Genomic DNA, 15,945 nt, shown 5'->3' on the forward strand with positions numbered 1-15,945 from the left:
AAAGAAAGAAAGAAAGAAAGAAAGAAAGAAAGAAAGAAAGAAAGAAAACAAGCTCGCTTATTGCCTTTTGCAAAGGACAGCAACAGAAACTGGTACATTAACTTAATAGACATTCCCTAACAAACAGTGCCTTAAAACAAGGTGGAGGGCAAAAGGGGCCAGCTGGCACGGACTTAGTACCACTTGAGAGAATGATTGAGTAAGAGTGGAGCTGGCCAGGGCTGGAAGCAGGCAAGAATTACTAGAACAATCAAGGGCAGGAATGGCCATGCTTACATGGGAGGCATGAAATTTTTCTGTCCCGGTAACAGCTGATGAGTTGTCTCTCTAAAATCTCATTTTTCTCTTGTCCTCTATATTTTACTGGAAGTATTTACTTTCTAGACAATGCTAGATGCTGCTTGCCTATGCATTTGTTTATTAGTTATTACCTTAATAGAAGACTTTGAATCTCTTATTGACATGATCACCCCAGCTTCACTTTTCACTTTTTTACATGTTTCCTACACTATTAATGGCCCATTTGTTCTGAATCTTTAAATGACCACCAGAGGTAGCGTAGGAAAGCTCAAGGCATAACACAGAAAAGTCTTAAAAGGGCCTATGTTGAAAGGCATTCAATCTGCATGTGATTCAGATCACGGCAAAACACCCTTCTTCGGTCTCGGCTGGCAGAGTGGAAGCCCAGCACAGAACCTTCCTGAGCCCTGACACTAAGTGAGGTCAGTGTAAGCCCCTCTGGGCATGGGAGCCCCCAGAGCCTCCTGCCACCACAGCATGGACCACTTGGGATGGCCACACCCTTGCCCCATGAACCTCTAGGTAGGAACAATTATCCCGTTTGCAATGGGGTTCAAATCATGTTCCCAAATAAAAGGTACAGATGAGAAAGCGCTGAAATTGCATCTTTATTTATCTACATAAGCATGGAGATGTGTAAGCTTGTAGAATTCCTTACATTTTTTTTTGCAAAGGGCTTCCTGTCCTCTCCCGGGTGGCCTAAGTGACAGATGATCTGAGTGTCAGTTGGCCCCTTCTAGCACCACTTAAACAAATCTATTTTTCTTGTTTTATTAAAACCCATAGGACCCCTTTATTACACAAACTAATTTGCATGATGATTCCTATAGATGCAACAGAGCACACTCTGTTCTAGAAATTTATCTTTGGTGAATAAGTAGATAAAGGTTTTAGGTACCACATTGAGTAGAGAGAGAAAGCTCAATCTCTCAGGATTTTAATACTATATCCTAGTTGATTTGATTTAATCACCCCGTTCTCTTCCCACATCTGCAAAGACTGTTCTGCCTATTTTTTAATCGACAGGAGCTAATTTGTTTTTGAGCATTTGGTGACATTCCGAAATAATTGGATTGTGATTTACTGATCTGCGTTCTAATTGGAGAAGGGGGATTATTCATTTGTGACTTCCGAATTCCAACGAAAATTGAACGTGTTTTTTTTAAAGCTTTTTTAATGAGGACACTTCACCAGCCGTGTTTGTGTGTGGCTGTTCGTTAATGCTAAGTGACTTATTTACAGAGAATGTTTCCTAAAGATGTCCTTTGTGAGGACAAGTTTGGCAATAGTAATTTACTTAATTTATCTTAAATTTGGTTTCAGTGAGCAACCCTAATTAACCTGATTTTTTGCTGATAATCACTCTCAATGGAATCAAATCACAAATCCGGGGACGGATTGAGCGGCACCCAGAAGGAAGCAGCCCTCCGCGCCCTGGTCCAGCGCACAGGATATAGCTTGGTCCAGGTAGGAACTTCTTGTGACCTCTACTGAGATCCAGCACTGAGTTCTCTGAATGGCGGGAAAATTCGTGGTCCTAAGATGCAAAATGTGAATGGTCAGCTGTGTAACCCTTCATGGATGTTCGTTCCCGGGGGGATGAAGTTACATCATTTCAGTGTTTGTAGGTGACCCTGCAGATGATTTTCTTTCCACTCTGGCTCTCAGCTTCATCTTAGCTGGTCCTTTGGAAGCAGAATCTGCATTCACAGTCACTGGGACTATCATAGCTTTAAAAGACCACTTGGGTACATGAAAAGCCAATTGGAATTTACTACCCAAGGTATTCTATGAAGTGGAACCACGCTAGTGTTGCAAGAATCAGCAGAGAACAAGCTATCCTGGCACTAACCTTAGTTTCCCGAGAGATTCCCTACTTCTAGACTTCTAGGGGGATCCCAGGACTGACCCATTGGTCACTCGAGCTATTCCATAAAGCTTTCTCAGAACACCTCCCCAGCCAGCTTTAGGATCTGTAATAGTTTCTCTCCATGTCCGGCATTTTCATTTTTTTTTTTTTTAAGATTTTATTTATTTATTTGACAGACAGAGATCACACGCAGGCAGAGAGGCAGACAGAGAGAGAGAGAGGGATGCAGGCTCCCTGCTGAGCAGAGAGCCCGACGTGGGGCTCAATCCCAGGACCCCGGGATCATGACCTGAGCCGAAGGCAGAGGCTTTAACCGACTGAGCCACCCAGGCGACCCCATGTCTGGCATTTTTAAAAAGGAAAAAGTTCTACAACTGACTATTCATAGATGTTGGTTAAAAATTATCTATATAGATTATTGCTGTTTCTATGAAAGCCTCCTTTAGAGAGGTTAGGACACACTGAAAAGAAAGCTAATATTAAGCATATCTTACTTGAAGAAATAATGTTGCCCTTTTTACCATAAGACAAAGTATAATCTCACTACTTTTTACACTTGCTACAGTTTTTACACACACTACACTTTTCATTCCCAGCTGTAATCTTTCACCCACATACCTTTTGAACTTAATCAAACCCATGTGCTATAACAAGTTTCATTTGGATAACAATAAAACATGCAACATGCTCTTATTACATAATCCTTTGTCAGATTGTTACAAAGTGTACTGCATTTAGTTATGTTAGATACTTTACCAACAATACTTAATTTTTTTTTTCTTTTAACCTTCTTTGTATCTGAAACACTTATGCAAAGATGGTGGTAGTAGAAGCATTTAAACCCTTTTGAAAAGCAATTAATATTTATACATAAGGATGTTTGCCTTCTGAAGAATAAATCTGTAATGGCCCAAAATATAATGATAGGAATACATATAAACCTGTCTGGCATGGCATTATTTTTAACACCTCAATATCACACACCTAAATCGATAAAGGAAAATCATTAAGCAAACTATGAATATATAATCATTACATTCAATAATCAGAACTTTATGAGAATTAACCACAAAACATGTAAATTGTCTGTCAGTTTTATTCAAAGCACTAGTTCTTCCTTTTCCCCAGATGAAATTCAGGGCATGTCTCATGACTTTTCTGGTAACTCTCAGGTAATTAAAAAAAAAAAAAATCTTCCACTAAATAGTAGTATGTCCACTGCAGTATACTAAAAACTTCAATTATAGCTATTTTCTTTCCCATGTATGTCAAGGTAGAGGGTGATTTCTATTTTCTTCCTTTATGCTTTTGGAAGCATAATTTCCCATGCCAGTCTGCTAACTATGCGTTCGGACTCAGAGCTGAGACAGAAGGAAGGGATCAAAGCAAAGAGCGGGGGCAGCGTGTGCTTGACCCATAGCCAGCCCTGGGCTCTCTGGGCCCCACAGACAGGCAAGTAAGATCATCACAGACCTCCTTAATTCCATTGTTAGGCATCTCTCCCCTGCTTCACCCTCCTCTGGCAGGCCACTTTCCGGGGCCTCTGACCCCTTCTGCAGAGCTCTTTTTGACACTCTAAGCAGAGCTCCTGGGGAGGAGGGAAGATAACCCCTCTACATGGGGCCTACATGTGGCCAAACTCTAGCCCCCAATAGACTCACACGTTCTCCGACCAGCAAAACCTGGAGGTACGGTTTCCACAAAGCAACCACCTCTCCTTCTCACCAACATCAAAGTAGGAGAACCCACTGCTTTCACCATCAGGGATTTCAGGAGTGAGTTAGACCTACCAGCCTAGTATGCTCCCCAAAACAGGGGGTGCATCTCAAGCTCTCTGAGCAGTTTCCTTATTGCCCCTGCCACAGTTCATTGAGATGCACCTCACAATTCCTCTCACATTGGGGAAATCAGAATCCACAACTCACCAGCAGGGGTGTCCAAATAGCTCTGAATAGACTCCACAAACCCCTCACAGACTCCCCCACTGCTTTCCTAAACCCAGGGATGGGGAGTGGGGAGCAGCGAGGAGGTGTTGCATCAAGAACGTAAACAATTACAGCAGTTTCTTCCTACCTCTTCCTCCCTCTTGGTGGTCCAGTAACTTGGCTCCATACCCAAGCCAGAGGCCAAAGAGAGTCCCATCCATCTTAAAATCCTGTTGCAAATTAAATAGCATTCGGTCATGAAGTAATCACTTTAAAAAATTCTGGACAGAAAATTGTAACGTCTTATTACAGCTGTGTGAAAAGTTTACAGATCGTATATTTTTTTAAAGACTCAAATAGCGAAGGAGATCGTTTTACCAACCAAATGCAAGTATGTAAGATCATTTGCAGTATAGACAGAGGGAGACCAATACGGCTCTTTTCCTTTCATAATGAGAAGTAAGTTAGGGGAAATCGGAGGAGGAGACAACTATGAGAGACTGTGGACTCTGATAGACAAACAGGGTTTTGGAGAGGAGGTGGGGAGGGGGTTGGGGGAGCCTGGTGGTGGGTTATTAAGGAGGGCACGAATTGCATGGAGCACTGGGTGTGGTGCATAAACAATGAGTTTTGGAACACTGAAAAAAAAAAATGAAATGAAATGAAAAAAAAAATGCTTCCCAATCAAATCACCCTAAAAACATATGGCCGATCTGCATATTACTTTGAATTTATATATTCAATTACATTCAGAAAAGGTCAATAATGGAACCACACATTAATAGCAATTAAATAACAACAGACATTTAGTAGGCACTTCTATTCTAGCTGCTTTGTATAAATTCATTTGCTGGATCCTTACAACAAAACTATAATCATCTCCAGCTTCCAGGTAAGAAAAACAAGGCACAAGGAGGCTAGGTACTTTGCTCATGATTTATAGGCTATAATTCCACTGCTACCGGCCAGAATTTCTGGCAAGATTTACAGAACTAAGAGAAGTTACAATATTATCTTTCTGATTGCAATTTTAGGCATTAGCATGACAGGGCATGCAAAAACTATTTTGTTGAGCCTAAACTTTATAATGGGATTCACTTTCAGTAGTACTATTGATTTGCTAACAGAGTGACTGATTGGGTCAGAAATTCTTCCATAATGTAAAACCTAGAATGCTAAAACCTAGCTATCTGGACCAAACCCTCTAGTCAAGGTCTACATACATACAGGACTTGGTTCAATCATTTTGAATGAATTGGAAAATCCTTCCTGATTTTGGGTGCAAAGTATAGGAAGTCACCCAAGACTTTAAATGGGAAACCTGTGGTTTAACTTGTTCCTTGACACAAGTTGTATGATCTTCAACACGTCCCTTAAGCACCCTGGGTCGTAATTTCCAGAACACTGGCTAGGTCCTGCCCCCATTCTACTAGTTATGATGTTGCCATCCTGGGATCTGCCCAGTCCAGTCACTGGTACGCAGCCCAGATTAACTGGCTGGAAAAGGAGACCAGCACATTGAAGGCACAGCCTCAGTGCTTTGGGACTTAGAAGAGACCTTTCAGCCTTCTCCATACTTTAGCCTTTGCAAAGAGGGCAACATTGGTTTTCCTTTTTTAAAAAATCTCTTTACAAAAAATTAAGATAAAGAAACAGCTTAATACAATTCTGGGAGCATAACCATAAAAAGATCATTTTAAACATGAAGGTATTTGCTAAATTAGGTGTTGGAGAATTTATTTTGTTGTATCTTCACAGCCTCTGAGATTGAACATTGAACACTCGCAAAAGGAGAATTCAAAAACCAGAGGGTGACTAATTTGTGCTCTCTTATCACCAGCAGGACAAATACAGCTGTCAAAAATAGAATTTTTCAGGTTACTTAATAACGTGAGCCAGCCTTTTATATCCCAACTGATGCAACACTTTGTGCCTGTGAGCATTTGAATTATTGTAAAAAAAAAAGAGAGAGAGAGAGAGAAAGAGAGAGAGATCACAAAGTACATCTTTGGATATTGATAGCTAGAAATTTCATTAAAGTACCTTAGAGAAAATGAAGGGAAGTTAATCCCATATCCTGCATTTAGTGGACATTCAATAAATATTGATAAAAATTGTGTAACATTGGCAAGTTAGACCTTCAACTTCACACTTGTGTTAGCACCACATAGAAATATTTTGGAAGGAAGTATGCTGTGATGTTGTTGCTTTGTCAACAGTTTTTGTCTCCAGACAACAGAATTATGGGTGGTGATTTTGTTCCCCTACTCTTTCATTCTTAACTGAACTTGCCAGATTTTCTGAAACAAGTATATTTTTGAGAGTGAAAATATACTTGAGAAAAAAATCAGATCATGCTGATCCTTTCTTCAAGAATGCTTTAATGATATGGGTCATGAACTCTGACCTATGATGATCCTTCCATCTGGAATTTTCTCCTTTATGCCAGAAAAATCCATTTTCGTAGATGAACATTTTCCGCAAACTTCCCACCCAACATGTGATTAGTTTACATGAATTTTAATTCTAGTAAAACTAAAACTAAAAATATATTTAATAAACATCACCCTAGAGTAGTCCAAATATTTTTAAAAGTAGGATACTTCTTCATGTATTATTTTAAGATACTTGTATTTATCATGTATTTTCCATACTTAAGTATTATTTTTAAATAGTTCAAAATATGATGTGTATTAACACTGTTGTCTGATTACCCCGATAATCTATTTTCTAAAAATCATTACGACACACACTTTTATGAAGTATGACAGTCCCATTGTTTTCTTAATCCAGTGGTTGTCTTTAGTATGCATAAAGGATTTTTTGTTTTTCTGTTTTGTTTCTGTAGTCCATATCATTGAACACAGTGTGTTAGTAGGAGGCCTTGGGATTATAGAAGTAGAAGATGCAGCATCTGCCCTAAAATGTATATAAAGTAGTTACAATGAAATTGAGTTTATCCAAAATTAAAAATGGTAACATAAGACCCAGTGAGTGAGCAATACAGCTGTGGGTGCCCCCTTTCTGTATGGAGCCATAAAACGGACCATTCCCTCACCTAATGAGTGGGGACAAATACTTAGACATAAGGATGTTCATCATAGTGGAATTTATAATGTCAAAAACAGATATATCCTAAATGTTCAATAAAAAAAATTACTGGCCACAAAAAATATGGTCAACTTTCTATTTCCCAATTATGTAGTCAGGAACTGGGATTTCAAAGAAAGACATGGAGCGATGTCCAAGCATGAATGTTGACCTAAAAATGAGAATGCAAAGCTGTATACAGCTTCTAAATAATGTGCTGAGAAATTCTTTACACATAGTACAAATACTGGGAAAATAATAAAATGTAATCTCTGGTTAGAGTTAAGTTTTTCTTGCTTGATGCTCTTTTTTCCCAAACTTTCTATAATGAGTATGGACTATTTTTATGATAAGGGAAAAAAAAATTCTCATGAAGTGGAAAAATGTTCTAGGCAGCATTCAGTCAGCAATCAACAAATTAGGAAACTTTCATGGAGAAAACCTCACTATTAAAGGTGTAGGATAGTTCCCTGGGTTCATTAGGCTGGTCTTTCAAATCTTTGTAGTGTTTGAAATTTGCTTAATATTGTTATTATCCAACCTTTTCATTTTGCAGTCAGAAAACAAACTCCAGCCTTCTACAATTCAGTAGACATAGGAGCCAGAGGTCAGCCAGCTGAGCTGAGACTCAACTTTGGCTACTGCCTGTTTTTGTCATTTTTTAGATTTTTTAGATTTCTTAGATTTCTAGATTTTTCAAGAGTTGTTTTTTAAAAAGCCAAAAATATCAACTACCTGGCCCTTTCCAGAAAAATTTGCTGACTTCAACTCTAATGTTTACTCTAGTACTTTGAGAAGCTAATTCACAGGTTTTAAAGAAAAGTCTCCATTGCATAAATGAGTGTGTATACTCCCTTAATAGGAGCGGGCACACACTCTTGGTCTTACCCGCTCCTGCCTGCTCTCTCCTGAGCCTGGTTCACGCATCCATTCATTTACTAACTCCACAAAGAGGGCCAAGGTTCCTGCCTTCATGAAGGTTAAGTTATCCTCAAGGGGAGGAAGAAAATAATCAAGTAAAGAAACCAAAAAAATTACCGATCATGGTAAGTGCCATGAGTATCATAAACTGGGCAGTGTGACAGAGCAGAGCAGGGAACTCTTCAAGCCAGGGGACACTGCAGCTGGAACTTGGAGGGCGAACACAAAAAAAGAACCTTGGAAGGAGCTGGAGACAAAGGAGCGTCTGTGGCCATAGCACATGAACAGCAAAGACGTTAGTGTGCCTTAATTCCAAAGACCCAGTAAGATTGGGCCAGACAAGCCCTTCCCTTTCCCTATTAATCAGCCATGACTGGGTTACTGGGAACAGTTCCCTCAGCCTACAAACAAAATGCGGCTTCATTACCACCCCACAAACTTGGCTTGCTGTGCCCGTTCTCTTATGTGGAATTCCAATACAACCATGTATTTTAATTCCCATGTACTCGTCTCCTCAACAAATATGTACAAGTCAGAAGGCAGAAAGGCTGGTGCTAGGTTGGCATATAGGGGATTAGGATACCATCCTTCTCGGGGTGCCCCAAATTAACCCCCTTCCTCTCTCTGGTTTTGTATAATGTCCTCCACTAATATCACTTGGGTACTGCTTAAGTTGCAATGTTTTTCTTATGAATAATGCAATGAAAATAAGCCACTTAGGATTCCCGTATTTACAACCAGCTCCGTCTACATAAGCGCAGGAAGAAGCAGATGGAAGAACACTGTGGCACGGACATTCTTTTCCAATCGCCACACAAAAATCCTAGGGACAAAAATAGGAATTTGACTTCATGGTAAAAGATAGCTCCTGGGTCCTACTTTTTTCTTCCATTGCCTCGTACCACCTGCTCATGTCCCTGCTATCCAAGGACTTAAGTCATTCACCAAATGTGTTAATACTAATTCTTTAAATAGGTAGACTGAGCATGAGAACAGGATGGGGCCCGTAGATCATCACAGACATGTGTTTCCCTAAGCTTATCACCCCAGCCACCCACAGACCAGCTTTAAAACTCCTAAGAAGCCTTTGCTTTCACTAGCCAGAAATGCCAAAGCACAGAGTGGAAGACTCCAAAGGAAGGAAGAGCTCTGTGAATCTTTTTGTGGAAAATGTATGGCTGTATGCCTGACAGGTGATGGGAACTTCAGGATCCCAAGAAATGGAAACGGAGCCCTAAAGTTATATTCAAACAGCCATGAATTTCTCCTAAAAGAGAGTAATAGAGAATTGATTATATAGGAGATCTTCAACTGAAGGTTGAAAATCTTCACGAACTAAGCCTGAGAGTGTTTTCCCTTAAACTAGAAGCACGTGGGGTTTTCCATTTAAAACTAGGTGTGAGTTTCATGATTTAAATAGGCGGAAACATGGACAGCTCTTTGGGACTATGGACTTTGCCTGTGGGCAACTTTAGCATTTCTTAAATTGTTACCTGTCTACTACTGATCAAAATAAATAGTATTATCCAAATAAGTATTTTTAACAGGGAACCAAAAATAAATGATTCTTTATCTTCAGAACCCAAAACTTTATCAGGAGATTCAAAGATAGCTATCTAACATAGGCAAGGCCAAGGACAGTGAGATCACAATGCTGTACCGTCACGAACTGCATATGAGGTCAGTAGTTATGACTCTTTTTCACATTGTTTCAGAGGCACAGGGTGGAGAGGAGAGACAATGTTGAATGGCATGTTGACACAGCATTAAATGACTCTAAATCTCAGAGTAAGGATTATTCTACAGCTGACCCCTGAACAATGTGGGAGTTGGGGTACTCTTCCCACACACACAGTCAGAACTCTGCCTGTTGACTTTTGACTCCCCAGCAACTTAATCACTAGTAGGTTACTGTTGACCGGAGGAAGACTTACCGATAACATAAACAGTTAACACATACTTGGTATGTTGTATTATATACTATCCTCTTAAAATAAAGCTAGAGAGATGTTAAGAAAATCATAGGGAGAAGAATATATATTTATAGCCCTGTAAAAAACTGGCATATAAGTGGGGCTGTGCAGTTCAAATCCATGTTGTTCAAGGATCAACTGTACTTTGCATTCTCTTTCAAACTTTCTGATCAGAAAAGTTAGTTGTGGTGGGGCACCTGGGTGGCTCAGTAGGTTAAGCCTCTGCCTTCGGCTCAGGTCATGATCCCAGGGTCCTGGGATGGAGCCCCACATCAGGCTCTCTGCTCAGCAGGGAGCCTGCTTCCCCCCCTCTCTCTGCCCACCTCTCTGCCTACTTCTGCCTATTTGTGATTTCTCTGTGTCAAATAAATAAATAAATAAATAAATCTTTAAAGTTAAAAAAAAAAAAAAGTTAGTTGTGGGAGGTACATCTTCAACACCTCCCCTTAAACACCTTCTTAAACACAGAGAACAGTACTTGGGCTCAGAGTTTTAGAAAACAAGCCCAGCTAGAATGTGATCATGATTTCTCTCTTTGATCCCAATATTTCACTAACAAGAATGATTATATTTTTATATGTTTTTTAAAAAAGGAAATTAATGCAAAGCCTGCAAAGAAAATTGATTGATGCAAAAAAAAGTAATAGAATAGGCATCAAGAGGACAAGCAACGAGAGACACATTGATTTTTTTTTAATCCCTACAACATTCCCTTTAAGGATCCTTTTGATTAACTCACAAAACAGTCTCTGAACATTTTCCCACCTTCAGCTGTGGGGTCAAGGGCAGCCTCCCTTTCACCAGCATCCTACCACCTTCACAAGATCTTTGCCAGTACCCGGTCAGCCCTGTCCCTTGATAATGAAGAATTTATATTCAGGAAAGGATACATGCCTTGCCATATCCCTCACCTCATCATAAATTAAAATTCATGGGGGATTTAGTAAGGAGAGTAATTACTATATACAATTCCTCTCATACCCCCAAAAAAACAAGGGCGCCTGGGTGGCTCAGTGGGTTAAAGCCTCTGCTTTTGGCTCGGGTCATGATCCCGGGGTCCCGGGTTCCAGGGATCGAGCCCTGCATCGGGCTCTCTGCTCAGCGGGGAGCCTGCTTCCCCTTCTCTCTCTCTGCCTGTCTCTCTGTCTACTTGTGATCTCTTGTCAGGTGGATAAATAAAATCTTTAAAAAAAAAAAACAACAAGGGCCTTAGATGGAATTCTTCTTGGGCCATGTTGAACTCAGTAGAATAGGAGGGCAAACATCCAAACCAACTATCTTCCTTGCACCAGGACAAGTGTCTTTATCTGTAGGTGGACAGCTCTCCATAAGTTAACCAGATCTATTATAGTATTCCTCAATTCAAAAAGGCAGATTGTACCTATAATAAAAAGTTGGAGGGGCCTCTTGAATAAATTACACATTCTGCAAGGTGAAAGCTCCCAGATGGATAAAGGAATCACCAAAGCTTTCACCCAGTTATTTCTTGGTTGGGCCGGAGAGGCTCCCGCAGGTGACAGTGGTGGCCAACAGACATGCACGAGTCGGAAGCCGGAAGCCAGAAGTGAGCGTGAGCACAGCGAATCCAGCCTCCTTCCAATGGCTGCTGTGCGGTCCCTCATTAAGTCGATTTCCTCGCAGAATGTGAACACAGGGTCTTAGAAACGAGTTGGCATTTTACTTTCCCTCTTTTGGAAAAACAAACTCCAAAAATTTTTCCTGATTTTGAATTGTGTGTAAAGATATCCTTGAATTTAGAATTCCCATGAACTGGCCAGAAACTAGCATTATAAAAAGCTTTACAAAATACAAGCTATGCTGAAAAGCCTGTTTGCTTTCAAACACTTCAAATATTGAGATGCTGAATTCCAGAAGTTTGCCACACATAATCCTTTAAGTGAAAGGACAAGTATTACAGATTTTAAATACATCATTTGGTAACATAAATTAGTTCTGCCTCTAAAAGTGAACAACCTGAGATGTTATTAGGAATATTTTGCTGGGCAATAGGGCTTCAGTTGTTAGCTTTCCAAAGTGAAACAAACACAATTCCTAATTTCCTAAAAGTCATTTTTGTGGAAGAAACGTGTCATACTTTAAAAAAAATAAATAAAATGTAAGGGCTTGGTGGAGAGTGAAACAAATAATTGTTAAGAGCCAAAAGCTGGGTGCATTTTTCATTGTGATTTTTGCCATAAACACGTGCCAATCATACTGTTCAGAATTCAATAAATCAACTCTTTCTAGTCAAGTTAATTTTAAAAGTAAACTTTTTCTCACATACATAAATGGAAAAGCCACGGGTTGTATTGGTAATTACGTGTTTTCTAATGTACAATAAAATGCATACCTATTCAGATAAACCAATGGCCTCTAAACTACCTAGTATTGCACACAATGTACTTTCAGAAACACTAAACTATAAGAGGATAAAGTTAAATTTATATCTGCCTATTACGTTCATGATTTAGCTTCTCCTCTCAGTTTCCAGACGTAGTCTCACAGTTCTATAAATTTTAACATCCTATTTTTTCAGCCTTTACATTACAATTATTATTGTTCCTCTATTTTTAGAAGAATAATACCTGACATGCCTATTAGATATGCTTTTTAAGGATTCTAAAAAATAGAGCTAATAAGGGTACTGTCAAGTTCCACAGTACATAAGTTAAATAGACTCTGCTTTCTAAAATTTCTCAGCCTAAAAGAGATTTCACCAACCTGAGCTCATTGATCTTATGATATAAAGGCAAATAAATAATATGAAGACAGATCATTATCTTTACATAGAATTAGCAAAATGAGTATTCCCCATAGCACTGTCTATTGGCATCAGGGAACAAAAATGTTCATAAGCAGACCAATGGTAAAATCACATCTAGGAGAACCCTCTTGGTCCCTCTCATTTAAGTACTCTGAGATTCGGGTTGAACTCTACTACATATGAGATGTATAGGTGGTCTGTACGTGAGAATAGAAATAATGTCTAATGGAGAATTTTATTCAATCTCACAAATCAATAACTGGGGAAATATGGTATTAAGTCACATATTTCAAAAGACACAGTCCTGAAACCTGTTCTTGATACACTGATACCAGCTGTTGAGAAGAGTCTCCAAGGGTCTGGTCTCAGGACCAGTGTCCTGGGCATAGCCCTGGTGACTACAATGCTTGTGAAGGTGACAAATGCCACTGAGCACAATTGGGTTGTCCAGCACCTGAACTAATAGGAACAGAAATAAATATAAACATAGCCAGTTGGAAAATGGGCAGGAGAACATCTGAAAGCATGTTTAGTAAGGGAACGTACACAGTTTCTTCCCCTTGGCAAGAAAAAACAAAGGACCAAAGAGAACCACAAAAGAGGATTACAGATGATTTCCAAAGAATCATTCAAGGAATGGAAATTACTACTCAGGAAACTTTAAAAAAATGGACTATATAAAGGTTTATTAATTAATCTCCTTCTGTTTATAAAGGGGCTCACTTAGAGGAGAAAACAAACCATCTGGTCTCCATGTTTGGTGAAACTAAAAAGTAGGCAGAGCACAATACAATGAATTATGAAGATCATGAGCCTGAGAAAAATGCTGTCGTGACTTGGGACAGTATATAAGCCACAAAATTCACCAGACTGAGAATCAGAGTGTTCAATCTGGTGTTTCGTGCAGTAAATTAAATCAATGTGACTTTAAGCAAGTCACATAATATCTCTGGTGTCAGTTTCCTTGTTTGTAAAACGAGCATACTGGGCTAATATAAAATCCAAAGAAAAATATTATTACAAGCATGGGCTTGGGGTTCAAATTGTGTCTTCATCACTTACAGTTTGAGTGACTTTGAACACAGTCTATGTGTTGGATTTCTCATCTATAAAATGAATAGCGTCACCCCCATAGGTTTGTTGAGGAGATTAAACAAGTTAATAGGGTCAAAAGCCCTTAGCACAGTATGTGATCCAATTAGGAATAACTGTTGAGGGGTTTTTTTGTTTTTCTTGCTATTTACATGTAACAGAAGTCCACTGTCCTCCATTATGCAGAAAAGGAGTTTATTAAAAGAATGTTTGTTTACAGAAACTCTGATTTGGAGAACTAAGTGTAAGAGTAAGCCTTCAGGAAGGTTTTCAAGGTTTTGAGGGAGTAAGGTTTTAGGAAACCGCATCACAAATCCGGATGGAAAAGAAAATGCACCATGGGGTGTTGAACACTGAAGTTTGCACCATTATGACTTCTGCATCAGAACTCCATTTTACTTTATTGTAACCATGACTATCCCAACAGCAAAAGAAGCTGGAAGAGCAAGTATCAGGCCTTTTTTAACTCCTGTAGGAAAACACGATTTGGCTCAGATTCCTCGATGTATAAAAAGGTCAGATGCCAGATGGCCAAAATGAACTCAGTCCATTTGGCCTCAAACTAAGATTTATTGCTTACAATCATTTATGAAAGTTTGGGTGGTTTTATTCATGTCAAGAAGATGGTATACACCATTTCTTAGAGTCTATGATTCCATAATGAAAGGCTTAAAATATCTGTGACAGAGGAACATCCAAATACTCTTGATATATAAACTGAGTTACTAGGCAGGCTCAGTGTCCAGTATGCGAATTACACCCACAGATTTATAGTTAGAATTAGGTCTTCCCTTTTTAATTTACATGGTTGAAGGTTTCTATTTATGTGCTACAAGAAAGCCAATAGTTTCCAAGTCTTTGATTAGAAAAATACAAGTTCCCAGAATTTAATGAACATTCCCTCATGAAAAGCAAAAATCTATATTCTTTCTCTCAGAACTATTAATACATTTGTGCTACCGGGGGAATGCATCCCACAAGGAGGACATCAGCCAGGAGGGGAAAGAGCCATTATAACTGGGCTTTATCTATTTTAAACTCCTCTACTATAAAAACAGTGCCCAAAATACCAGCAATCCAGCTCCCAACTGTCCTTTCTGAGTAATGGACAGCTATTCTAATCCCATGACTAACGCCCCTCGCCCCTTGCTGTCTTAAATGGGCACAGATGACCACCCCTCGTGCGTACTGAGCCCAGCGGCTGGTGCGTAGAGCAGATCCCCCCATGAGTGAGCTTTGTGATGTCTCTGAACCAGCCAGACTCTGTGATCCCCCCAAAAAATACCCTTGGGGGGGCGCCTGGGTGGCTCAGTGGGTTAAGCCTCTGCCTTCGGCTCAGGTCATGATCTCAGGGTCCTGGGATCGAGTCCCGCATCAGGCTCTCTGCTCGGTGGAGAACCTGCTTCCTCCTTTATCTCTCTCTCTGCCTGCCTCTCTGCCTCCTTGTGATCTCTCTCTGTGAAATAAATAAAATCTTTAAAAAAAAATACCCTTGGGGAATTTTTGTCCAGTGTTTATGGAAACCATAGAAAGACAATTAATAAGCTTTCCTGCCCAATCATTTTGGCTCATAAGCAGATGAATCCTCCTATTCACGGTGACGAGCACAAAACAGTCCGGTGATATTTTTAGCAATTATAGCAAGAAAGAAAAACTTTAAAGGCCAGTCTGCCAGTTGCCTATTTTCAAACTATCAGACAAAGCCTGTCAAATCAGAAATTCTGGAATAGCTACTTTGGTATTATGGGAGGAAAGTTTGGTTTCTTCAACCTAAAGAATGAAAATGCTACCAAATTTATATTATGTTCATTCTAATAATCCACTGAACAGACCTCTAGACATTTAATATATAGAAAAATGGCCTCAGAGGGATCATTAGCAACTAAATGGACTTTTAAAAAGTGGACTTTAGCCTGGCAATAGAAATATGTCTCCTTATAAGCAACAGTTATCAGATCCGTCCTTCCAAAATGTGTGTAATAAAATGATTGGAAAATGAAAAGGATTTTA

The 15,945-nt window shown here is 39.5% G+C and overlaps 1 protein-coding gene across 2 annotated transcripts in view; it reads left to right on the plus strand.

Moving 5' to 3' along the window:
* A1CF (APOBEC1 complementation factor) overlaps positions 1 to 15,945 on the plus strand; it is an 80,965-nt gene that overhangs the window by 23,627 nt on the left and 41,393 nt on the right. For both annotated transcript variants that reach the window (XM_032883006.1, XM_032883007.1), the window contains exon 2: positions 1,624 to 1,767. In XM_032883006.1, coding sequence (XP_032738897.1) covers positions 1,669 to 1,767 — 99 coding nt within the window. In that variant the 5' untranslated portion in view covers positions 1,624 to 1,668. The remainder of the gene's footprint in view (positions 1 to 1,623; positions 1,768 to 15,945) is intronic.

This window comes from Lontra canadensis, unplaced genomic scaffold, assembly GCF_010015895.1.
Source record: "Lontra canadensis isolate GAN:19392208 unplaced genomic scaffold, GSC_riverotter_1.0 scaffold85, whole genome shotgun sequence".
NCBI lineage: Eukaryota > Metazoa > Chordata > Mammalia > Carnivora > Mustelidae > Lontra > Lontra canadensis.